Source organism: Phasianus colchicus, chromosome 7 (assembly GCF_987193195.1).
Source record: "Phasianus colchicus chromosome 7, bPhaCol1.hap1.1, whole genome shotgun sequence".
In the NCBI taxonomy this organism is placed as follows: domain Eukaryota; kingdom Metazoa; phylum Chordata; class Aves; order Galliformes; family Phasianidae; genus Phasianus; species Phasianus colchicus.
Genome location: NC_143442.1, coordinates 26,487,748 through 26,513,020, shown reverse-complemented (window position 1 = coordinate 26,513,020; position 25,273 = coordinate 26,487,748). Strand labels below are relative to the sequence as shown.

At 38.6% G+C, this 25,273-nt stretch overlaps 1 protein-coding gene across 6 annotated transcripts in view; it reads right to left on the bottom strand.

Moving 5' to 3' along the window:
• SATB2 (SATB homeobox 2) overlaps window positions 1–25,273 on the bottom strand; it is a 211,723-nt gene that overhangs the window by 55,813 nt on the left and 130,637 nt on the right. For all 6 annotated transcript variants that reach the window (XM_090144256.1, XM_090144257.1, XM_031601176.2 and 3 more), the window contains 3 exons: window positions 12,754–12,880; window positions 10,562–10,685; window positions 5,641–5,743 (listed from right to left, as the gene is read on the bottom strand). In XM_090144256.1, the coding sequence (XP_090000382.1) occupies window positions 5,641–5,743; window positions 10,562–10,685; window positions 12,754–12,880 (354 nt within the window). The remainder of the gene's footprint in view (window positions 1–5,640; window positions 5,744–10,561; window positions 10,686–12,753; window positions 12,881–25,273) is intronic.

The following is a 25,273-nucleotide window of genomic DNA, read 5'->3' as shown; positions in this document are numbered from 1 at the left end:
CACTATGAAATCAAGTGTGGCTGGACAGAAGTCCCAGTCTTAGTACGAGAACTGATCCTCACTGAGAAAAAGCACTGTACTTAGGACTGAATGCATTTTAAAACCATCAAGTTGACACAGTGAGATCATCTGAACAGACTCAGTCATCATCATCCATAGATTAAAAAAAAGTGATAAAAGCAAGCAGTCATAAAAACCTTCTGTATGGCAGGGACAAGATAGAAGGGACAAAGGGCTAAGTGGTTTCTCTACAGAAAGGCTTCCAACCTCTATTGAACTGACATACATTCCTTACAGCAGCAATGGTTGCAGATTCAGACACACGCGTGCACACAAGGTGGTTCAGCTAATGGACATATCTTCCCCTTCTGTCTTGCCACAAGGGCTGTTAAGAGTGAGAGCCTCTGCTCCAGAAGGGACAGGAAAAAAAAAAAAAGACACTCTGCAAAGCTGAAATTCATCAATGTATTTACTTTACATAAAAGTTAAGCTTAAGAATTTAAAAAAAGTGTCTGCTTTAATTCTCTTTATACAGAGGAATAGCCAAGAGGGCCACAATTTATAAAGCTCCCAGAACACACTACAGTGGGTAAATTGTCTCTTAACAATATAAGCACACAAATCCCCCAGACTGGTACTTAACATCAGCGACAATGCTGAAATACAATATTCTAATATGGGTGGGGAAAACAGTAGCCAAGGGGTCTCTAAATCTTACTGAAATGTGCCAACTTCAGCTTATACTTAAAGAGAGAGATTCCTCTATTTTCCTTGTGATCTAATGCAAATAGATGAACAACTCTCCTCATAAAACAGTATAACACAGCAGTCTACATACTGTGTGGATGTGTTCAAGTTAGAGATGATCTTCAGGTCTTGTATGTGATCTAGATCCTGAAGTGCCTGCCTGTGAATGATGGTTTTTTCTTCCCCTTTTCTTTTAAAAAGTGAGCTTTATTTTTAGTGGAATAAAAAAATAGTCAGGAGCATGAAAGGAAAGCAAAGAAAAAATTACAATAAGGTCAAGAGCCACACAGATAACCTAAATGACCTTATCTGGCTCAGTGTCAGAGTCGCAACTAATATCTGAACGACACATGAAATTATCTCTACTTAAAAAGCCTTGCCATTTTGCTTCAACTATCTAGTTAAAAAGGCTAAAGGTCAAGATCTCTACGTACGTGTACTTACATACATACATCTATTTATATAGACTTATCTGTGACCTTCTATTTATGCATATACACACATGTATCAAAACATGGGGTGTTGTTAAAAGTCAGAAACACCGATTGAGAATGTTCTGTTATGCCTTTTTATGAGGCTTCTGCAACACCTGCTTCAGAGGGACAATTCAAAACTATTCAACAAAGCATCTAATTAAAATTTTCACCAAGTCACACTGGTGTTAGGACCATGCTGCAATTCAGGGTTCCTTCAGTTTGGAATTAACAGAGCTGGGAACCCCTCTGAATCCTGTTCTAACCTCTCTTAACCTAGAATGACCTCTAGAACACAGAATCAAAAAATCAGGTTGGCCTGTCAATCCCTTATGGGAAGTAAGCACTCTCCAGAACAAAACAACATCACATCATTAATACTGGAAAAAACAAAGAGCAGCCAAAGCAGATTCTCAATTTAAGGAAGCTATAAAAACTCTTTCTTATGGGAGCTGGTTCCTGAACCATTGAAATAGAAATAACTGGGACCTCCTCCTTTCAAGAGAAGGACTCATCATTCCACAAAAACTTTGAGACAGCCACAGTCTCAAAACTCACATCCACAGAAAGCTATATTTTGACAGCCACTGATGGCAGGAGCAAAAAAAAAAAAAAAAAGAAGATGATGTTCCTAATACACAGACAAAGAAAATACATCTCTTTATTTTTAAGTTCACAATATTTTTATTTCTCCCTCTGCCTTCCTAACTTCCTCCCACCAAACCAAGCTGTGTCATCAGGCAAAAAAAGAAAAGATTCACACCAGTTAAGAGTTTCAGTTGTGAAAGGATCCTGATACAGCGATAGTCCCTCTGATAAAAATAGAAAGCATGACACTTGAGAAGTGAAATATCTATTGAAAAACAGAACTAAAAAAATATTTGAAATGCTATAAACCCAAAAGACCAGGCAATGAGTAGGAAACTGGTGCAGATTTTCTCCATTGACAATGACATTAGTTGCATGGTGAAGTTTGGAAACTTGTCTCTACGTGTTGTACAGTTATCATCACAGTCACTAGTACGTAGCCTTTATTACAAACAGGAAAGCGTGATTCTTGATTCAAGCAATTTAATTATACCTAAATCTTGTCATGTATGCAACTGAGAACCAAAAGGGTGCACATTTTTCAAAATATTTTATAACCATAAAACAGAGTTTAAAAGAGCACAATAATATTACAATCATTCATGGTGTATATTCTGAACAAAAGGACAATACAAACTAAATAGCTTAATTGCCACTCTAAATGATTACACAGAGGGAAGAAAAAGTTCACAGAACTGTAGGATTCTTGTTTTCCAAGTACTGTGCATTTTCTATTAGAAGTGAGTTAATATAAGCTATCTTTGAAATATGCATGCGTATTTCAAGGAGATTGGAAAGAGCAGACATCCTGTTAGGATCTCACTCATGTCTCTCATGTCCCTGAACATATATATGCAGTGGAAGGCTCAGAACAAGGTTAAAAAAAAAAAAAAGCCTCCATCCTCACACCAGCAACTCCAGAATCTGTGTACTAAATCTCATACCTCTGAGTAAACTGTGAACATCTTAAAACCTCATGGGGGCAGGGTGGCTGGGAAAAAAAAAAAAATCAAGCAGAATTTTATACTAGCATGGTCTTGACACAAGACAAAATTACCATGCTGAGCTGAAAACTTTTTTTAAATTGCAAGCAAAAATAGGTTAGTTGTCTTTTTGGTGAGTTCAACAGAATGCACACGAGAACATTCACTTGAGATTACATACAATTCCACTCATATACAGCTCTTACATCTGCTGCTAATGATATCAAATCATTGATTGTTCACTTTCTTATTTATTTAAATATGATCTACATGCTCTGAAACTTGATGCTTTTTTTTCCAAAGAACTTTTTACTTTTGCATGGCTTCAGTTGCAATTACTTTGATCTTTCAGAATATATAATTGTTTTACTGTTTATTTATTTCTATGAACAAGGAAAAAAGTTTGACCTAAGAGATCTATATGTGGCAATTTGTAACAGAATCATGAAGCTTATGTTTAGGAAATCATGGTTTTGATTAAAAAGCAACCATTTAGTTCCCACTGTTTTATTAAAACAGACATTAGCAGATAATAGGAAACACATTTAACACTGTAGGCTGCATTTAGTTTGCAACATCAATAAAGTTATTCTGAAGCTCCTTCATATTTTGCATTTACTACAGCTCATGTGAATTGTTTTTTGTTTTTACTTTCTAATAACCAGCTCTAGACTTACATATGGATAGGGTTCTTGCCTCAGCAACTCCAAATGAGTTTTACCTAAGCTATTCTGATTACAACCCCAAAAGTGTAATATTGTGTCATGCATCTACCTTTCCTTTAAGGAACATGTGATGAATGAAGCATGTAAGTCACTGAGTTTGAGTACTAATTGAGGTGTCCCATAAAAATATCTGTCTATGCAAAAGAAACAAAACGTCATTAAAACAGAAATGAGAAATTGAAACTGCCCAAAGAAGTGCCCTTCCTGTTTCCAGGAGGCCTAGATTATTGCCCTGAATTTCCACGGCTGCTTTTTCTTCATGCACTAAAGTACCTGCCATAGATTCTTTGTTTTCTCTTCCACTCATATGGCTGATGAATCAACACGACTTGAACTGCTTTATAGCAGCTTGTGTTTACTTCACACATACCTTAACCTTCCTTTTCCTCCTCCTACTAGCATACACATACGCTTCCAAACAGCAGCAACTGGCTGTATCTCTTTGAATAGCACGTATGCAGAGTTATCTGGCAAATTCTTCAGGTTTGGATCCTTGACCTTTTGATTGAGGTCTCATTCTGCTTTTATGGCACTTAACAATTTAACTGTGCACTTATTAAGTTTTTTTTTTTTAAAAAAAGGAGCTTAAAGAATTCAATGTTCTAAGAATGGAAGAAAGTAGAAGACAGCAGTGTGCTAGAAACACTCAGAAGCTGTAGTGGCATCTCTACTGCTAAGAACACTACAGTTAAGGGCTTCCAGTGCCTCGGTAACTGGCATTACACCCTTGCCCAGTTTGGTGGGGGGGAAGAGGGGGAAAGCCTATCTCTGCTCTCCAACAATGGCAAGTAAACCAAACAGTGATGACCTTGAAGCTATTCGAGTCCTTTGATTGTTTCTAACCAAGAGGATATGTTATAGCACTTCAAATAAAATTCTTTTATTAAGAGATACCATTTAGAAAAAAGACACACTTCTGCATAACACAATGGCAATTTAGAGAGAGAAAAAACTACCAAGTTTATTCGGCATCAACATTTTTACTTCAATCCTAAGTCACTTTAACAGGTGAAGAGCAACACCTGCATTTCCACATCCACACTGTTACCCACATCTGCCTGAACAACCTTCCTTCCATCCACAGATAAGTTTTCTATAAAACATTCCTTTTTATTTCTGCCAAGTAAAAAACTAATCACCACACAGCTGAGAGTCCTACAGGTATGTGCAGCATAAACCAGACATGCATCAGAAAAAATCCACATGCCTCAGACCTTGTTCTGATATTCCATGCAATTTTGTTTCAGGTGCTCCTAATTCAAAAGGCAGATTCTTGATGATATCGTGCAGATTTCTAGTCTGCCCTATGGAAACTAAACAAGAAGCCTTTCCCAGCTCATTTATGCTGTTATTTTTTTGTGCGTTTTTAAGAGAAAAGACTGCGGATTTTTTGAAAGACGCTAATCTTTGTGTGACTAAAAACACAACAGCTTCTCAATTAGGACAGGACATTACTGTAGTTCTACATAACATTTGTGAATCCTGTTACGACTTTCCTGTCCACTGAAAGGATCACAAACAGAAACAACAAGAGAAGCCTATGCCTTCCTTCAGACAACAAATCTTCCCCAGTGGTGTAACAGAAACAAAGATATAGAAACAAAATGTTATTTAGCAATGCCTCCAACCAACCAGGTACCAAATGCTCCACTGGTATCCAGATTCCACACCAGAAAACATGGCAGGAATGTCAGTATATTTAGCAGGATTTTAAACAAAGAGCAAAGGCACTTGTTACTGAGACAAGCTCTTTAGGTTTCATGATTATAATGCAACTAAGGTGATTTACAAAGTAATTACAGTTTTAAATTCTGGTCTACCAGAACACTTTTTTTTCCCCAAAACTTTTTAGCATAATTCAAAACACAGCGATCTTTCAGCACAACTAAATGGTACATTATAAGCATGTATTAAGTGACTTGCATTTCATGACAGCCTTGTTTGTAAAGTATCAGATCTAATTTTAAATGTGCTGTGACCGTTCCCTCTTTGTAGACAAACTCACTAATATTATTAAAGCTTACTATCACTTTTACTTAAAGTAAATAATCGCAAACCATCAGCAGAAGTTCAACAAGTTAGAAAGTAAAAAACAAAACAAAACAAAACAAAAAAACAATTTACCTTTAATCTTCTTGTACTTCTTGTACCATCTCCCAAACTCCTGGCACTTGGTTGCTGATACATTGGCATAGTATGTGCTATTTACAATGGATGAAATCATACTCTGGAAGTACAGGAAAAAAAAGACAAAAAATGTATTAAAATGTCTTGCATAATTTGTAATTTTTCCAGGGAAAGTGAATGACATGTAAATGCACAGTGATCATCCTTTTTTTGCCTTTAAAAACAAAAAGCAGTGTTTGGTGAGAACACAAAATTGGTTTTATTCTCCACTGTACATCCCCAAACATAATTACTCTGGTTCATAACAAAGCAAAAACAGTGCAGGACAAACCCAGCATGACACCTACAACACAGGCTGAAAGCAGGAGTAGTTCTACTTCCATTTGTACTTGTGGTACTACAGTATATACACTTAGTTGCATAACAATAGGTGGTGCCATACTGGGGAGCACGGGCTTGCTGCATCCAGGTGAGAACAATCATGACGGACCTTTAGGAACCAGATCCTAAAGGTAAGATTAGATGCTCCAGCATGCAGAAATCAGATGAATGCTTTTCAGCTGTCTCTATTCTACTTCAAATGCAGCAAGACCACACAGCCAACAATGAGAGAACATTTGTGCTACTCTCTACAGAATGTTTAGGCAAATAAGTTAAATTAATGTAATTTATAGAAACATGTGATTAGCCCTTGTGTGAAAAATCACCCAAAAGAGAAATTAACAGTGATGTTCACAGTGAAGGGAACTATGCATACTGCAATACAGAACAGCCAAAAACCTCAGCAAAGATCAACAAAACTGAAGTACCGCTTGTTTAACCACCACCACTCTGCTCTTTGTGAATTCTCTCTTAGTGACTCAAGCAAGCCAACTGGAAGCAGAGAAAAGCAGTGCTGTTTTGCAGCACCTGATGCACATAGCAATGATACTTCCTATCTGGGATGCTTCTGCATATAAAATGGGAAAGAGTCTGGTTACTGGTAGTTTTTCCTTTTTTTATTTTTCAGGTTTCTTTATCCATTCTAGAGAGGAGGCAACTTTTTAGAAATAACGTTTTGCTTTTCCTCCCTTAACTCTTCCAGGGTTACTTGCTCTTAGCATGTGTACAACTTAAGGAAATGAAATGTAACACCACTAACACATGGGAGTCAATGTGCCTTCTTCAGAAACCACAGTTTTCTTCTGCCGTCTTTCCTCACTTAATGTGAAAGTCTAGAAAAGCACTGGCAACATTACACAACATTCCTGCACAGGGATGAGAGAACAGAAGTTCAAGCTCTTACTCACAGGCTCCTGTAAGCTCTTGTGCAAAACAGCATCTAAGCTATCTCTGTAAAGCTACAAGGCTTACACGTAAGCTTACTCAATTTTAACAGTTTTAAAATAAAAAACATCCCCTCCCTCCTTCTGCCACATTCATCCTGTCTTCTAACAAATTCACTCCAGCAACTCCAGTTGTTCTTAAACCTTGAGTTTAGGGGACTTAAAAACCAATGTACTTGAGAGTACTGGATGGTGTAGACTGCTATAGTCCTCAGCACATAATTTCACTTTCAGTAAACAGGGTCTTCTGCCTTTGCACTTTAACTTTTCCTCTAGAAAGCTACTATGGTGCACTGCAGTAGAGTTGGAAGGCTATAAAATAAGACCCTTTTTAAGTGGCAGCTTCGATTTCTAAAACTGAGATTCAATTTTCTAATTAAAATCAATATTTTGAGACATAAACCTAGCATTGTAGTAGCCAGCAACAATTCCTTCCCCATAAATCCTTGCCTGTTCTGAAGCAGTTTAACAGGCAGTAGTATTTTGAAAGCATGACACAGTGACAGTCTCTGCTAAGAAAGGATTCTAAACAAAGTAGAGCCATCTTCCATTTTTTGAGTGCCACTTCAGTTAAATTGTCAGTCATTTAGGGATGGTGGGACAACTGTTTAGCTTTGCCTATGTAGCAATTTCTCTTTTCTGCTTTTCTTCTGCAAATCCTCTAGCTCTATCATAAACCAACATTACAGAAATTGAAGGACTATTAAATATCATGGAATATCTGAACCTATTAACCTTTATTTGAGAAAGCAAAGCTTAAGCTAAATAGGAAACTTAAATAGTATATCAACAATTGGCAGAACATCCCAGGACAGATTCTGTTCAGCCACTTGACAGTAGAGCAGTGGAACTTTCAAACTACAGAGAAAAATACCTTAATCACTATAAAGTTAGAAGGAAACAGTTTCCTGACTGTTTCTGTCAGGAACCTTGATGAGTTTGCAGAAAGGGAATATCTATTCAGAAAAGAGTAGTAAAAAAACCCAAAAAGAAACAAACAAACAACAACAACAAAAAACATAGAGTAATTGCAAGTTTCTAAAGCATGAGTATCCTTCCTGGGAAAATCCTTAAGGAAGGAATAGATTATATGAAGAAGTCATATGATGTGTTTGGGGTGTGCGTGGCAATGACGGCCAAGTGAAATGAAAATTTACTGGACTAAAACCTGAGAAATATTCCCATAAAAAAAATTTGGTGCAGTAAGTTCAAGGAGAAAAACATGGGACATGCTCACATGCCAAGAAATCTTCATCCAGTAAGAAGATAAAACACGTGGTCAGTTTTGAAATGAGTTATACAATATACAGGAAAGACAGAAGTCTCTATGCAAAGATGAAAATGCTGAAGTAATTGGATTTCCTTCTGGCACACACACTCCCCCCTACCTACCCTCCTTCCTCCGAGCTTGGTTAACTGGGATTTATTTGTTTGAACAGCAGCCTTATGCTAAGGGTAGCTAAGCTGCAGCCACATAATACACCTTGCAGAAAAAAACAAAAAAACAAACAAACAAACAAAAAAAAAAAACAGAACAATTTTAAATCAAAGTGAATGATTACATTTCCCATTAGTGGCAATCAAAATCCCCATCTGGGCTGCAGAGAGAGCTCATGCAGCAAGAACCAGAGATGGAGCACCATCGCGGGTGGGAGAGAGAGCTCCCCGCATTGCCCCTCTCCACTTCTATACTTGAGGCACTGTTGAACACATTAAAAACAGCAGCATTTACTCTGCAGTTCGACTCCTAAGAGACCACTCTGCAATTTGCTGCTGTCAATAATATATTAACCACAAGGGGGTTGTAATGACATTTCACATTTGGCACGATATTTTTTTAAAACTGATTTGGGAGAAGGAATTGTATTACAGGCATATTCAGATGATAGCAATAGACAGCTCCTACACAACCTTCCATTGTATCTTTTGTATTTTGTGAGCCAAAACAAAAGAGATTGAAATGCTATGGCAATAATAATAATAAATGTTGCATTCTTGCAGTCCCAGTTCAGAGGTCAGCCACTACTCAGGGCCAATAACAGCTACGCTTAAAAGTAAACAAGTTCAATTTTCTTTCTCCATTTAGCTTTGACCACTAAATAACTACTGGGGCAAAGATTCTTACTGCTACAGTCCTGCCATCAGTAGTCTTATTAATATTTTTCAGACTGAGGTTATGGAGAGAATAAGCCTACTGCAGCATTTCCACCTGGCAGGCTTTGAAACTAAAGCGGGAGGAAGAAGACCTAGACAACAAATGAATTCTGCATATAAAATGATGCATGGTTTAGTTATACTGCATATTGAAGACTGGCCAGAGACAACCATATGCTGCAATCATCATTAGCTGACCATATTCCACTGGTAATTCTATTTAAAGAAATTACACTTAAACTGTGTGAAAGAAAAATACTTCCGTATTCAACACACTTAAGCTCTGTGCATATCTAGAGTCACTGCGACTCCTTTAGTAAGAAAGACAAGTTACACAGCTTTTCCTTGCAGCCTTCTCATTCCTTCTAGTTCTGCAGTGCCAACACAACTAAGGAAGATAAGGAACATTTTCTGTTGTAAAGCAATTCCTACCAATTGCAAAGATTCAAATTCTGCTCTGTATCTCACTTCTGTAACCCTGTGCTTTTCCTAGAGTTGTAATCACGACACAGTGAGGTAAATTTGTGCTGGTTACACACAGAAAGAATTCTCTTGGTTCACAGAGGCTTTGGATCATGAATTGCGGGATGAGCATACCGTGTGCTGCAAGAGAGACAGCCACAGGAGAAAAAAAAATCAGATAAGGGCTAGCAAATGCACTTGAGTTTTTAGCAGCAAGAATTACGGACTTCTGACTTTTTAAAGATGCAATAGACAAATAAGAGTTTAATGAAGTTTTTAGAGGGCAATGCACTTTTTGTTCCTAGCAATGTTGCTTGTCTGGGTGCTGAAGTGCTTTTCTGTGTGTTTTTTTTTTTGAGAGAGACAAGAAGGTCTCAGCCACAAATATTTTTCAAATCTCTTGTTATGACAATCTGAAATACAAATATTGCTCACAGTGTCTGTAGGAACCTACATTTTAGACATGACAGTACTGCTATTTATAAAGCAGTCATGGAGAATGAGACAATGAATTATTGTGCTTCTTAAAAGATAATTATATATGTTTCTTATTACTGTTCTCTAGAAATTTGGGCAAAATTGTTAAGTATATATACTTTTTATCATAGTTAGAGGTTAGTGAGATCTACTCATGTATTACGTTGTGGAGGCAGGCCTCTGCTAGTGGAAAGAAGCCACTCAAATTTTGCATTTGATAATCATCATTCCTATTGCAAAATGTTCAGATAAAGGTCTAGATGAAGACTCTCTGAACTGCAGAATTAAAAAAAAAAACAACAATTCATTCAATTTCCACCTGATGACCCACTAATAAAATATGGTATAAAAAACACTCTATTTCACATTAATTGGAATTTTTCCTTTCTAAAGAAAAGAAGAAAGTGATTCAATACTTAAGGAATTGCTTAGCTTAAACCCTTTACTGAATATTGGATCTTGGGAATCTGGCTTTCCCTAAGCCCACTAAAAATACTAACCTGTGAAAGAGGGCATTCTTTGGCTAATGTGCTCTGATTCATCTCTTTGAGCAGTTCCTTTAAGGCATTGCGAACTGTGGCATGGTTCCACTGCTCTGCTGGCAAGTCTTCCAACTTGGAACAACTGTCAAAACAGAAAATAGAAAGAAACATCACCTTCACAGATACTTATACTTTGTGTACAAGAGCCACAGACCTTTAAGCAGTGAGCAGAAATAAGACTTTCTTGCTAAGCCAGTCCATCAAGGTGTTTCGCTCCTCTCTCCCCTCCCCATCACACCCAGCTCCCAGAAGATGTATAGGTCAACCAAAATTATGACAGTACATGGCAGGAAAAGCAGCTAATTCTACTATGATATACATTTTGCATAACCATTTCCTCTGGGGCCTGGTAGAGAGCTAAAGAATTCTTTGTAGACCAAGCCACAGAATTGACTGGATAAAGCCATGCTCTTCAAACAAAGATATTCCTGCTGGGATAGAAAAATAAACATACATGCCACAATGTCACTAGCAAAATCAGTGAACAGTAAGGGTCCTTGCTGTGTGGAAACAAGGCTTTGAGCAGCACGTCTGAAAAATGAATTTCATTGAATACAGGTTCTTAGACTGCCCTCGTTGCTGAAGTATCTGAGAGCCTTTCAAAAACACACTAAACCATATGCCCAACATCTGTCACATGTTCATTCCACTTTCATTTTACAAGAATTGCACATGTAGTAAAGCTTTTGTCTTCATGTGATTTGTGCCTCCTCTAGTTTAACAAGCTCATGGGCTGTGTCTACATACATGGGGAGAGACCTAAAAAGCACATCAGAAAGCTGGGGAGAGTCATCATTGCCATTCATGCCTTGAGACTTAGTGCACACTCTCCAATCAGACACTGAGTTAGTTCTGCTTTCCACCTACACTGGCAGGCTTTACCCTAAGAGTTGAAAGTTCAGCTGTGCTTGAGGTGTTTAAGTAGTCAATGACCATCTTTATCTCAAAGTCATGGACTATCTTCTATTTACACTGCATCCAGGCCTTCAGGCACTTTGAAGATAAAAAGCGAGACCTTGATCTTGGGTTGATACTCACTGGTAACACTAACAGAACAATAGGCTAGATGAAATCCTGGGAGCTCATACTTCTGGAGAGGTGAGTTACTGTTCTCCTTTTATAATAAGCATAGACTCCAGATGCTTTCACAACTATGCCAAAGAGATGGTAACAGTACATAAAACCAAGGAAAGATCAGTAAGGGGAACCGGAAACCTCAACCAACATTAGAGATAACAAGAAGGAAATGCTGGCATTTAGGAACTTAACTTTAGTGAAGAGCTAACTACTTCCAAATTTCAAAGTAAACTGAACAGTTGGTAGGTATGTATACACCATCAATGGACCCTTATTTTGTTCAGTATGAGCTCTGATGAGCTTTGCATAAATTATTCCAGACACAGTGTGTCTGTCATCTTTGCCTCTTTCCTCTGATGTATCCTGTCCATAAAGCTACAAATGACTGTGCAATGCAGGCTTACCATGTCTACAGAGTGCAATGCACCCCTTGCCACAACTGCTTTCACAGGCACCAATTGCTGTTTAAAAACTCTTTTGAATGCAATAGAGAAAAATGGAAAAAAAAATGTAGAAGCGGGGAAAATGAGAGCAAGTAAGGGTAAAAGAATTAGGAAGTTTTGCTTTGCTAGTCAGAACTAGCATTCAGAAAAGGAAAATGTTTTTCAAAGGCCAAATGGATCTGCAGTAACAGATCCTCATCTTCTTGCTTTTCCACTGGGTAGACAACTGGAAAACAAAGGAATGCCAGCAAGCTCCTCTCCTCTCCTGTCTCAGCAACTGGCAGTAGAAGACTTGAGTCTCACAATGCAATCCCTGGAAAAAGGCAGGGTGTTTATTTTTTGTGCTCAGTAAGGCCTTGAGAACCCATCAAATCAGGGATTGTGGAACTCTTAGGTGAGTTTCTGCCCTTCCTCTCCCTGTTACCCTATCACTACTTCAGAAAACAACAAACAAAATCAGAACATGCACCAAATAGCTGTCAGATTACCTACCCTTCTCTTCATTTTTCCCACCCTGTCATCAAAAGACTAGAAATTAATGAAGACAGGATGTGCTGATCTCTATAGTAATGCTGTAATTGACAAAACAGCTCAGAGAATAGAAAAGGACAGATGTTTAGAAACACCTACCTTTGTAATTGGATTTTCAGTGTCACAACATGATAGACATCTTGTAGCATGTCAGCTACTGTTGCATCTGGTGCATCGGTCACATAACTGAGAGGGAGGGGATTCCACCTCCCAAGCTTGATTATTCCTGAAAGAAAACAAAATATTCATACTTTGCAATTTACTGCCTGTTTACTAAACCTTTTGATAAGCTTGTTTGTTTAGGAGATTCAGTATGTGCCTTGAGGCTTATTGCAGTTGTTCTAAAAAAAAAAAAAAAAAAGTTTTGTACTGAATCCTTAAGCAAACCATGGGAAACAGAACGAACAGACTTCAAATTCTTAGTGGAGAGTTGCTGACATGTTCCTGGCTCTTAAATTGCTTCAAGGAAGCACAGAATGCTTCCCCACTTCACATCTTTCATCGTCTCACTAAAGACTGCCTTTCTAAGTTAGAAGAAACTTCAAATACTCTACAGTCCACACTTCGTAGCCTCCAAAACCTTTCAGCAAATAAATGCATTGGTTTTGACTTGAACAGGAAAATACCTACATGTGGGCTTTCAGCACAGTTAAGATCTAATAATGGTGTTACTCCCAGTGCAGATAGATAGCACTGGAAATCCATGAAGTAGGAATTCACTCCCAGCTGCCAGTCACACTATACAGATAGCTGCATTTCTTAGCAAAAAAAAAAAACAACAACAACTATAAGCTGCTGACTACAGATCCAAAATAGCATGGGGGCAGTGGAGATGTTGTAAGTCCTGTTTCTACTTCTGTTCATTCTTTAATAGGGACCATCACCTCTCTGGATGTGCTTGTCACAAAGACTATAAACTTCAATGGTAAACCATTTGGTGTAGAGGTATTATTTCTGTTTAGACAACTGCCGTGGGCCTGCCCACACCAAAAACAATGACTAATATCCAGGAATTACTGCCAGGAAGAAGGCAAACAAATAAAAAAAAAAAAGCCACAATGACACCTTACATGAAAACATTGCAGCTCAGCCTTGATCTGTACTGTATAACACATCACAACTATTACTTTTATTCTCTCTTTTACCATGTTGCCATTGCCCAACTGCTCTGCCCACATAACTTTTTTTAGCTCAGCCCCACAAGATGCCCATCACCTTTTCTCCCATTTCCCCCCAACGGCTGAGGTCTGCCTATTTATTCTATCGAAGGATGCTATGAAGCCAAGAAACAACACTCCTCACCTTACTTCCTACTGGTTCTTTACCAGCTCTGGAATTAATCCAACTAAAATAAATGGCAAAGGCCTTTTATACTCATCATTAAAACACAACTGTAAAATAAATAGCACATCCAAAACAGTGATACAAATTTTCTTGCACAGACACAAGAGGACACCACATTCCTGAGGCCTTTAAATACCTCATATGGAGTAGTTTTTTTCCTCTTTCGTAGACATAAAGGAGAAAACAATTAGAGAATAACTCCTTTTCTACAGCACACGATTGTTTGCATTTACCACTGATACAGTGATTTGCAAGGTATTCCATCACCAGGTCTTGAGAGAAGCTAGAAGAGACATGATTTATCTTCATTGGTACAAAGTTTCAATGTAACATGCTGGTACAGGCAGGCTAATGCTTCAAGAACAGATTAGAAAACTTTTGGCACCCAGAGATCTTGTCCAAATGCAACAAAAAGTTAGCTAGTATTGCTTGATATCTAATGCTTGAAAATGGGACATAAACAGAACAAAAACATTTAAATGATGCACTGTTTCAGTATTAAGATTTAACAATCTGGTGCTGAATATGCTGTAGTATAAATAGTGCCTGGACTCCAATCCAGTAGAGTAACACACAGCACTCATTCACAGCACCGTATGTCTCCAGTGCTGGCTCCTTGAGTCATACTCCACTTGCCAAGAAAAGCTGTTTTTCTTAAGGGGATAGTTTACTTAATGTTATCTCTGGTGGCAACAAGAAATGCATATAGTACGGTGTATACTAGTCATAAAATGAGCATCAAGGGTCCACCAAGTGAAATACATGCTGGGAAAACACAGTTTAGCAGCTGACTTCCTTCATCCCCTTCTGCTATACAATAATTTAAAGCAAAATCACCTAAAAACCCAGAAATCTATACCAGCTTCACAGAACACTTGGCTTCCTATGTTTAACCATGCCAAGTTTTCATGTAATTGAAAAAATAAGCATCATATGCGCCCCATAAGTCACATCCAAATTGGTAATATTTATTTTTCATTCAATTAAGGAAAGCACTCAGAGAGCATTCCATCTGCAACTGCTCGGCCCTGGCAGTGCTGGTGAGAGACAAAGAGACAGTAGGGGAGCACTGAAGTTATCAAAGGTGTCCCCAAACTGAAAAGTTCAAGGAAAAGGAAGACAAAAAAACCACACACACAAAAAAGCACACCCACAGTGCATCACGGAAAATACTGTGCAAATTGCTTCACAGCAAATGTCTGCTACTACTGGAAGTCAGGTAGGCTTTTTTTCTTTTTTTCTTTTTTCTTTTTTCTTTTTTTTTTTTTTAATCCTCCTCTGCAACTGGGGAGGAAATTGTTTTGGCTGCATTTAGACAAACACAGGTGTTACCAGAATGCTCCATGCCTCTGCATGTTAACACCTGCTGCAAGTCCTTTACGTTACAGCGCTGCTGATGTACGCTATTTTTTCAGCCGGTGTGATACGACGTGTGAATTATTTTTTTTCCAGAACACATTAAGCTGGTCCAAATGATAGCCAGAAGCCATGGTTTCCATCCAGCTCCTCAGCAGACTTTACAGGTGGTTTATTTCATTGCTCCAACACTGTATTTAAGGGAATTCCTGGGCCAGATTTGGGAAGATGATGCCAGTTTGTTGAGCAAACTCATCCTCAGCAAGCTAAAAGTCATGTCTCTGAATTTAAAACCTGTGGGCCAAAGCTTTCCCTCTAAGAAGGTCCCTTCTCATCCAGGACTGCTGGACTGCTAATGCAGCAGCAACCCACAGATGAGAACAGCCAGCAGCAAGGCGTACATTCTACAAGCACTTTTTTATGGCTCTGCTCATTGAATCCATACAGCACAGCTCAGAGCTTTAATGTAATCACTTCAAGAAGTGAAATCGAGCTTTACTCTACCATGAGCTGAGATTCTGGAGTGAGGACAAAAATGAGCCAAGGTCACTGTCTGTTTCAGTGAATAGCCTACTGCTCCAGAAGCAGATCGGCTTGCTTAGGAAATTTGAAAGCACATCCTTCAGGAATCCACAAAACTCTTTTCTTAATGAGTCTCATTCGCTTTCTTGTATCAACGATCCCTTGGGATTCCCATCTCATAACAAGTTCTTTGGAAGGAAAGTTCAACAGATTTCAAAGATTACATGGTAAAGAAATGGTTATACATGAAAACAGCTCTCAAAAACCCCCTAGAAGTGGCTGACCATTGCCCAGGTCAGCTAGCCAAATGAAGACAAAAAACAAACCAAACAGCTTTCTCAAATGAATTTTTTGTCAGATCATATTTTAGAAGAGATTTTCTACTCATGTTGGCTAGTAGTTCTTTAATGGCATGTCCTGCCAAAGATAGGTCTTTCATTAAGCTTAAACCTCAGCAACGTGTTCACCAGACACTGAAGACAAACTCATTTGTTTTATCAAAATGCAGACATAAAATTAAGGCAGAGCAGTCTAATGTTAAATTTGTGCAACTCCCTTTCCCCGCAGCCGTGCCAAAACAGACTGGTGGCACACTTCTGCGAGCCCACTTGTCAAATTCATCCACAACAACTGGACATTTTATATCAGCATCACCACCACTGCCTCAACAGTTTTCTGGAGACAGCTACAAAATGAATCATAAACGAACCTTGCCCAAGTATGTACAGAGAGTGAAAAAGAAGAAATTTTGTGTTCTTTGGCTAATGCTGAAAAACGGGATTGCAGAGAACAGCAATTCTTTACCAAGCATGATTAAGAAAAGCACTTGTCAAAGATAAGCTGACAAACCATTTGAACTCCTAATGCACAACACCAAAAAAATTTACTAAAGCATAAGCAAATGTAACCTGCTGAGACTCATATGGGATGTGCCTGTCAATCTCTTTGTAGACTGATAGGCACACTCAGATTGTAAACTGTGTGCTACAAAGCTCTTTTCTGACACTCCAGTCCATGTTCACTGACCTTGAAGCAGCACTCTTCCAAACGGCTGAGGGAATGGGCAGTGCCCAAGCCGGTATATGGTCTCCTGGGCTAAATTTACCACTTCAAAATGTTTTGAGAAAATTTGACTCAGCAGTGTTATACCAGACCCAAGCTATGTCCCATGTTGCTATGGCTATTCCAAAGTTCAATTTACTGTGTTACAGGATCACAACCTGAAAGCATTTGACTGCAAACACAAGGCTGGGTGAAGAACACAACCATCATCTGTTGCCATTCCACAGGTTCAGTTAAATAGTCTTAGTTAAACTTCCTAGTTTTCAACAGAGCTCTTATAAAAAACAACTAGAACTCAGAAGAAACTATAGCTTGGAATTAATATCCAAACACTTCTGATTAATTTACAGCTCCAAACAAAAGACCTCAATGAAACACTCAATAAGATCCCTGTCCTGTTTACCTACCAACCACTGCTGACAGGGTTCCCTGCAAGACAAGGGGTTTGACACTGATTAGATCTGTTTCTCTTTAGATTTGTCTTGTCCCTATACTGTAGCAAGTGATTTTCCTTTGTTCAGCTGTGCTTTGTTACAGAAACTTAAAACTGCCTGTCCCGTGTAATAAGTACATCAAATTATTTACCCATAAATCAGTTTGCAGGAAATCACTACCCTGCAGTACATAATAACTCAGCCTGTGTTTCTAACCTGCGTTCTGGCTGTAATATATCATCAAACTGTAACAACAATAAAGGCATAATTTGTACTTATTATTGTTAATCCAGCAAAGGGAATGAATTTTCAAGCAGAAAGGAGAGGAAAAAGCAACAGGAGCAATTAAAAAAAAAAAAAGACCACGCTAATTTTTGTATTACATAACTGTATTACTGAGTTGCCTTTCCAAGTTCTTATGATAATTTTTAAAAATTCTGCCTTTCCCTGCCATTATAGGGGTGCCCACATTCTTCTATTGAATTTCAATCAGTGACATATTGGGGTAATAGATGGGAAAAATAATCAGCATAATCCTCCTCTGCACTTCTAAAGCGCCTTTTATCACAGAGTCCTGAAGCGCTCTAAAAACATTAATTAATTAAGCCTTGCAACATCCCTGTGAGGTAGACTGCGTTATGTCAATTGACGTATCGGTGATTTAGTGATTGAAAGCACACAGTGAGCATAATCCTATGTTTATGCCAATACAAAAGAAAGCCCCTTCTCCTCATTTCAGACAGTAATAAATATTTTAGTGAGAGAACAGGAAAAACTATGTGATTACACTGTGATGTACACATACACAAATCAGCAGGAACACCCACACCCCATCCCAGCTCACGTAACTTTAGGGATCTGCACAAAAGGATGACCTTCACCCAAGGGAAAGGCACGGCTGAGCCACCTAAAGCTCTGGCAGCACAAGGCCACTTGCATGGAGATGTTTTCTATTGCTGTTTTTAAAACAGTCATAAACCACGTGTACAAAAAAAGGGGGCTTACTGAATGAAATTTTGTGGCACAACAATGCAATGGGTTGGTCAATTTAAATACACTCATCTAGCCTTTCTGACTTGCAGATCTATAGCAATATGCAGATTTTAATATAGATTATATACTCTCATGATTATATATCGAAATGTTTATAGAAACATGGGTATGAGTAACTGACAACAGAAAGAGCTCGTGTTTCAAGGTTTAACTGCTGGACTTTAGAATACTTTCACAAATACAAACTGCTTTGATATGTGAAGCTTGGTTTGAGTTTTTAATGTTTTGAATGATACCGTTGCTCATTTCTTTCCTCCAGCTTCACTGTACTCAAGTATTTGACTTAAATAACGTATACCAAACAGCTTTGTAATTTTACATATCAGATTCACATTTTACTGTATAAAGATTGTGCCTCATGTAATAGATGCTGCTTCACATTTGGGAAATGTTATGTGAGGACTCTGACTTTTATTAGATTAATTTAATATAGGCACTAAGTTACTAAACTAAATTAATACAGATCTTCTTGAAAAAAAAAAGTGGAGGGAGGTAGGGGGAGAGAGAACAGAATGAACTCACAAATTAAATAAATGTTTCTGAAGCATGTTTTTTTTGGAAGTCTTTATTTAATTTTCCAACCCCCTATTCTGTTTGAAAAACAGTCAATAATTGGTAAGGAAACGGGGAAAAAAAGAAGCAAAAAGCCTTTTTATAAATTATGTAATAGATTATGAACACTATGAATATACAGGAGGGTAATGAACAAAAAGAGGTACAAAATATTACCAGTTTTTTTTTTTTAAATCCTTTCCTATGTGCTTTTTAAAACTGTTATCTCCATTGAGGAAAAGCATTTAGTCAAGCACAATGTTTCTCTTTTGCTATTTTGGAGATCAGTCTGTACTTACCTTAGACAGCAAGAAGTAATACACGTATAAAGGGGAGTAATACCTCAATTTTATTTTTTTTTTCCTGAGAAATAGAACCACTCCTCTAAGCATCACTTCCATAGCATAAAAAAAAACCCAAGTCTTTCTGATCATCAGAACTCATGACAGAAAAGCTATTGTGTCCAGGACAATAAGCAGCTTTTAGCAGATGCATTTCATAATGCTGTCCCCCCAAAGCTCAGCTTTGCCCTCCACCATCTTGACGGTGCAACTTTCTCAGTAGTATTATTCAATAGCCCCAGTGCCTGTAGGGTTGCAGCACCCACTCCTTCACTAACATCATCTCCACACATCTCCCAACACACAGCAAACGTTCCATTTCTGCATGAAATCTTTGTCATTTGGGCCACCTCCGTTCTTACAGCAAGACTATTCCCAGCTCAAACCTGGGAACACTTGAGCTTGCTCAGCTCCATGGGAGCAAAGGCTGCACCTCCTGCCAGGGACCAGTGTCTGCTGAATGCCTGCAAAATTCATGAGCAACACAACTCAGGCAATTCCCTGGTCAAAGAGCTCTCCTCAGCTGTTCCCATGCATGGAAGTTTGCTTTGCTATCTCAAAACCATTACTCTTCCCTTGATTTTGGAGAACAGCTGCCTCCCACTGAGTTCCAGCCTCCCTAGACAAATATTGGCTGCTTCTCTACCACCAAGACCACAGATCCTGTGTATGTTTCATTGTCTCCTAGAGTGCCAACACAGGCTGCTGAGGACCTGCAATGTTTACTACCTCAGCCTTGCAGGCTGAAAACTGGAACTTTAACGTATTTGCCTCAATTACTAAGAAACATGAACACAAGAATACTCAACAGTCGATGCTTTTCTCTTCTGCACAGTATGCCTCTTTAACAGCTATAAATGATGCCTGGATCATCTAGCCCGAAAGTCTGGACTCAGTAACTGTGTAGCCACCTCATGATCTACAAGAGGCAGAGCACACACAAACAGGCTAGAACTTCACACAAAAGGTTTGCTTTCTAACCTTCTTAATATCCTCCTGCCAGCATAACACAGTCACCACAAACGTGCCTCAGGCTGAGGAACAAGGCATCTGTGCAGACAACCTCTGAGATTATTTTCAGTCCTCCCCCTCCAGAAGCCTTTCTTGGACTGTGTACTATGGGACTTTCAAATGGAGAAGAGAGAGAGATCCAGAAAATGTTTTCCTTCTTTAGGGCAAACTTGTATCTGTTTTTAAAAAGATGTAAGTGCCCCCAGACTACTTCAATTCACCCAGCTTCACTGCTCGCCTATGCACTCCACATGGCAAGGCAGCCCACTGAGCAGGAAAAAAAGCACAATAACATGGCACTGAAGTTGAATTAATAAAACACATTTTAAAGGTTATAAAAAAGCATTGCTAATAGGGCATTGTGGTGGCTAATAGGCTTAGAATTAAGCCTACGGACATTGTTTGGCCTTGTATAAATCTGAATATCCTGCCTACTCACAGTAACACAACTACAGAGAGCACAGAAATCTGGCTCAGACTGTAGAAATACAGTAGCCAACCATTTTTGTGTTGAGTCAACTACAAGTAGATTTGAAAATTCATGGGTCTCAAATCCAAAGAAAAAATAAGGAGACACAGCATGCTATGCTGCACAGACAAACCCCTAAACTAAATACAGATTCATATTTTGGCCTATATAGTTTAACAGCTTAATCTTCTTAGTTTAAAATTTGTGGTTTTGAGGGGTTTTCCTTCCACTGTATACAGAACTACCAGAACGGCTTTTTACAAAATTACTACTTTTGGCTTGCCTTGTCTTTTTTTTCCTCCCACTACGCATTCAGTTCTTGACTTCCACAAAAAACTCAAGAACAACAGAAGGACTGGTAGGACAGAATCTAACCAGTGGGAAAACATGAACTGCTGAGGAAAAAGTGGGATTGAGGATTTCAGCTGGAAACCCCAAAGAACAGTTGCCTCCACTGATTTAACATAAATGCAACACGTGAAAATTTGGTTGCTGTTACCTCTGCAATTTGACTCAGAATTCTTTTCCTCTCTGGAGTTATATTATTCTGAGTAAAAGCAATGTCCATGGGCTTAATTCTAGCGTCCCTAACAACATCTGCCTAAGAACTGGCTTCACCATGAAGCAGGTTAACAAGAAAGACAAGCCTTGAATTTCAGTATTTTTTATATTAAAACAATAAAATATATGGAAGCAAGATTATCTATATGTAAATACGCATGCATCATATATTTAAAATGTGCAGTATACCAGAGACTGAAGGTTTGTTCACCTTTAGGCCAAGGCCTTCTTCATAGCTTACAAAGAGGTAAGAAGCAAAGGATCACATTTTATCCTTCCTTTACAAATTGACCTACTAGAGAAAGACATGGAATATTATCTTTAAGGTTGCAATCTTTCATTTCAAAATACTAGTCTCTAACTGGAGCTGCACTGTAAGTTCAGGTATATAACATTAAGCTCAATACAAATTCTTCCATTACTGCCATCCATTTTTCTCAATAACCTGATTCTGAAGTTCCTCATCTCCCTCTTCTATTCCAGTGATGAGCAAAACAACTTCGCATTTCTGATAAGTTTAAATAAAGCTGTGCTGGTTACCAAACTATGCTAAACTTCCTACCAGCAGAAAACAAAAGAAGGGAAAAAAAAAAAAAAGAAAAAGACTATCCTTCACCACTGGAGGAGATGACTCAGAGTGAGCAGGAACTGTTACCAGACTTGAAAAGAACAGCTTCCCCTTATACCATAGATAAGCCCACATCATGCTGAGATGAACCCAGATTTGTTTTCTTAGCCCACATCTTCCTAGAACTGAATCTATTTCCTTACAAAGCCACAAGATCCTCCTTAGACCCTGTTAGCATTTTCACCCTCTCATTAATTTGTGAGTAAAAGAGTGAAATAAATTTTTTTGTTTGTTTGTTTGTTTTGTTTTCAAATATAAATTCAATGCACTTGGAAAAGACTAGAAAGAGTTATTCACACTTTGTATCTGAAACCTTAATCACAGGCAAATCATACTTTAAAATATTTCCAGAAGTTTAGTGCTTTCTTATGTAGCAGTTAAGATTACCAAGAAATCACAGTATTTAAAAGCCATGGAGTTTAAAAGACTTTAACTGACACTGCAAGCCTCAATGAAGTCTCAAGCACTAGTGGCACCATCAACAGCTACATGAGAGTGAAAAGCTGTAGTACCTCCTAGGACTCATCCTCTAGGAAGCAGCTGTCAGTGCTTCATGCCCACCATCAATCACAGAATGGCCAGGGTTGGAAGGGACCTCAAGGATCATGAATCTCCAACCCCCCTGCCACATGCAGGGCCACCAACCTCCCCGTTTAATACTAGACCAGGCTGCCCAGGGCCCCATCCAACCTGGCTTTGAACATCTTCAGGGACGGGGCATTCACAACCTCTCTGGGCAGCCTGTTCCAGCACCTCACCACTCTCTCTGTAAAGAACTTCCCCCTGACATCCAACCTAAAGCTTCCGTCCCTCAACTTAAAACCATTTCCCCTTATTCTGCTGTTATCTACCCTTTCAAAGAATTGACTCCCATGCTGGAAGGCAACACACCAGCACCCTCAGGCCTCTTTCGCTGTCACACTGCAGACACCTAAAGACACAGCTTATCACAACAGGCCCAGTGACGGGTATTCTGGAGAAATAAACTGCTGATTAATACCAAAACTCCCGTACGAAACCAATTTCTGTATTGGAATCTTATTCCTGTAGAGCTCACAGCTCCCATCACTTCTTTCTCTTTCCTGAACTACATCTTATGTTCAAATGGGAAGGGCTAAGTAATCTGTCATGGAGCTATCTCAAGTGAAAAAGGCAGAACAACTGTCACTTCTAATCCTTTCCCAAAGTTCTGGGTGTCTCAGACTAACATAGCTTCTACATTTCTAAGTAGAAGGGAATTCAGAGGCCTGACCATGGTTCTGGGGAATACTAAATACAGATACACTGGGATGATGCCCTATTCAGAATCTGGTACCAATAATGGAGCATCTCTGGGATCTACCAAATATGCCATTCTACCATAATGTACAATCATAATGTTGCTGCCAGTTATTTCCACTTGACAAATACACAGTAACTGACTGAGGATTTTAGCTAATAACACCACAAATAAAACTCATAATAAGACACAAATAAATACTTCCCAAAATCTTATATGGAAAGAAGAAAACACTGCACGCACATGGGCTCCTGAACACACAGCTGAACAACTCTCCAATAACCCAAACATATTCACTCTCCTCTTGCATACAAGAAACCAGAGTAAACTTCAACACTGAGGCAGCACTACAAGCACAGCAAGCACAAAATGAAGAGGAAGCTTTGGGAGGTTTATCATTTTCACAATCTGATTGATTTCAAAGGTCACCCTTGAGGAAAAGCCTCAATCTGGTTTCTGCCGACACAGTCATTTCCCACAGCTAGTATCTATTCCCTGTTCTTGGCACTCACTCAGGTGGTGGGATGTGGGTTGTACTGTGGGTATCTGCATCTTAATGGAAGTCTATTTTACTCCCCCAAAGCCTGTTGTTCATTTGAAGAGTAAATATTATCAGTTGTTCCCTACTGCGTGCCTCAAGACAGGTATAAATGACAAAGAATGGGAGATTTTCTGAGCTAGTAGAAACCTTGTTACTAAAGAATTATCCAGAAATTCTGGGATGCCTGAAATATTAAAATAATTCACACATCACAACAAGTAGAAACTTGTTTCTAATTAGTACAGGGGAAAAAAAAAAAAGAGAGACAGAGAAAGAAGAATATGTGTAGTGAAGAGGTTGTTCCAGCACTTCAGGTCTGCAGCTCTCAGAGAACAGGCCTTTCTTTGTTAATTTGAGCTTTTCTGCATGCTTTCTTGATCAGCAGAACTGTGGGGTCAAGACCACTGCATTGCTTGTCACCAAATCTTGTCCACATAGAAATATCTGCTGCCTCAGAAATACTCTCCTTTTTCCATTTCACATTTGAGTTTATAGAGCATGAAAATTCCATCAGAGAGCCTATTATCATTAACACAGCTTTCATGTTCTCCAGATCATGGCCTTGGTTTACAGTTTATCACACAATAACTAATTTGCAAAGCTCTTGTAACAAGGATCCCAGTCAGTGTGACCTGGCAACACCACCTTCTAGATAAAAAATAGTGTCACAGTGTGAAAAGCATAATATAGGAGAAAACTATTTTAAATATTTAATAAAATTGGTAAGCAGTGGATGAATCTATAAGATATTGTGGGAAATGGCTTCTTTAGATACACTCTTCTAGACTTAACATGTTGCTTACAAAGAAGTTTTGAAGTTGTTTAATCAAATCTTGCTGTAAATGAAGTTCTACCCAATCTTCCCAGAGAAGCTGAGGGACATGATTTAGCAGAGGGCTGTTAGAGTTAGGGTAGTATGGTTAGGTTGTGGTTGGACTTGATGATCTTTAAAGTCTTTTCCAACCTGAGCAATGCTATGATTCTGTGATTCTAGAAGAGTGATTTTGTTGCTGGTGGCCCAAAATATTGGCCTTGCTGTTACCTCCTCTTCCTATTCCAAGGTAAAATATTTTTGCTGTGTATCTGAAGTGGAGAACTGAACATCTGGAGGTCCCTCATCTGGGAACATCTAAAGAACACTGTTAATTGATACAAACTGTAACAGTTTGCAATGGAGATACTCTGTCTTCTTGCTGTGGTAACATAAGCTCTTAGCAGTCACAAATCAGAGGTACCAAAATGAAGACTTAGCAGCTTTCATCCAGGTAAGTAGAATAAAAGGCTTCATTGTCTATTAGCTGTGTCTCATGTCATACTTAAATAAGAGGAATCTTATGTCATCTTTTGAGTAAATTTTATAATGAAGGACAATATTAGCAAATATAACAAGATGTTACCACTCAAACTTTAGGAAGATCTTGCTAGAATTACAAAGTTATGCTATTATTGTGGCTGAGTTGTTTTCT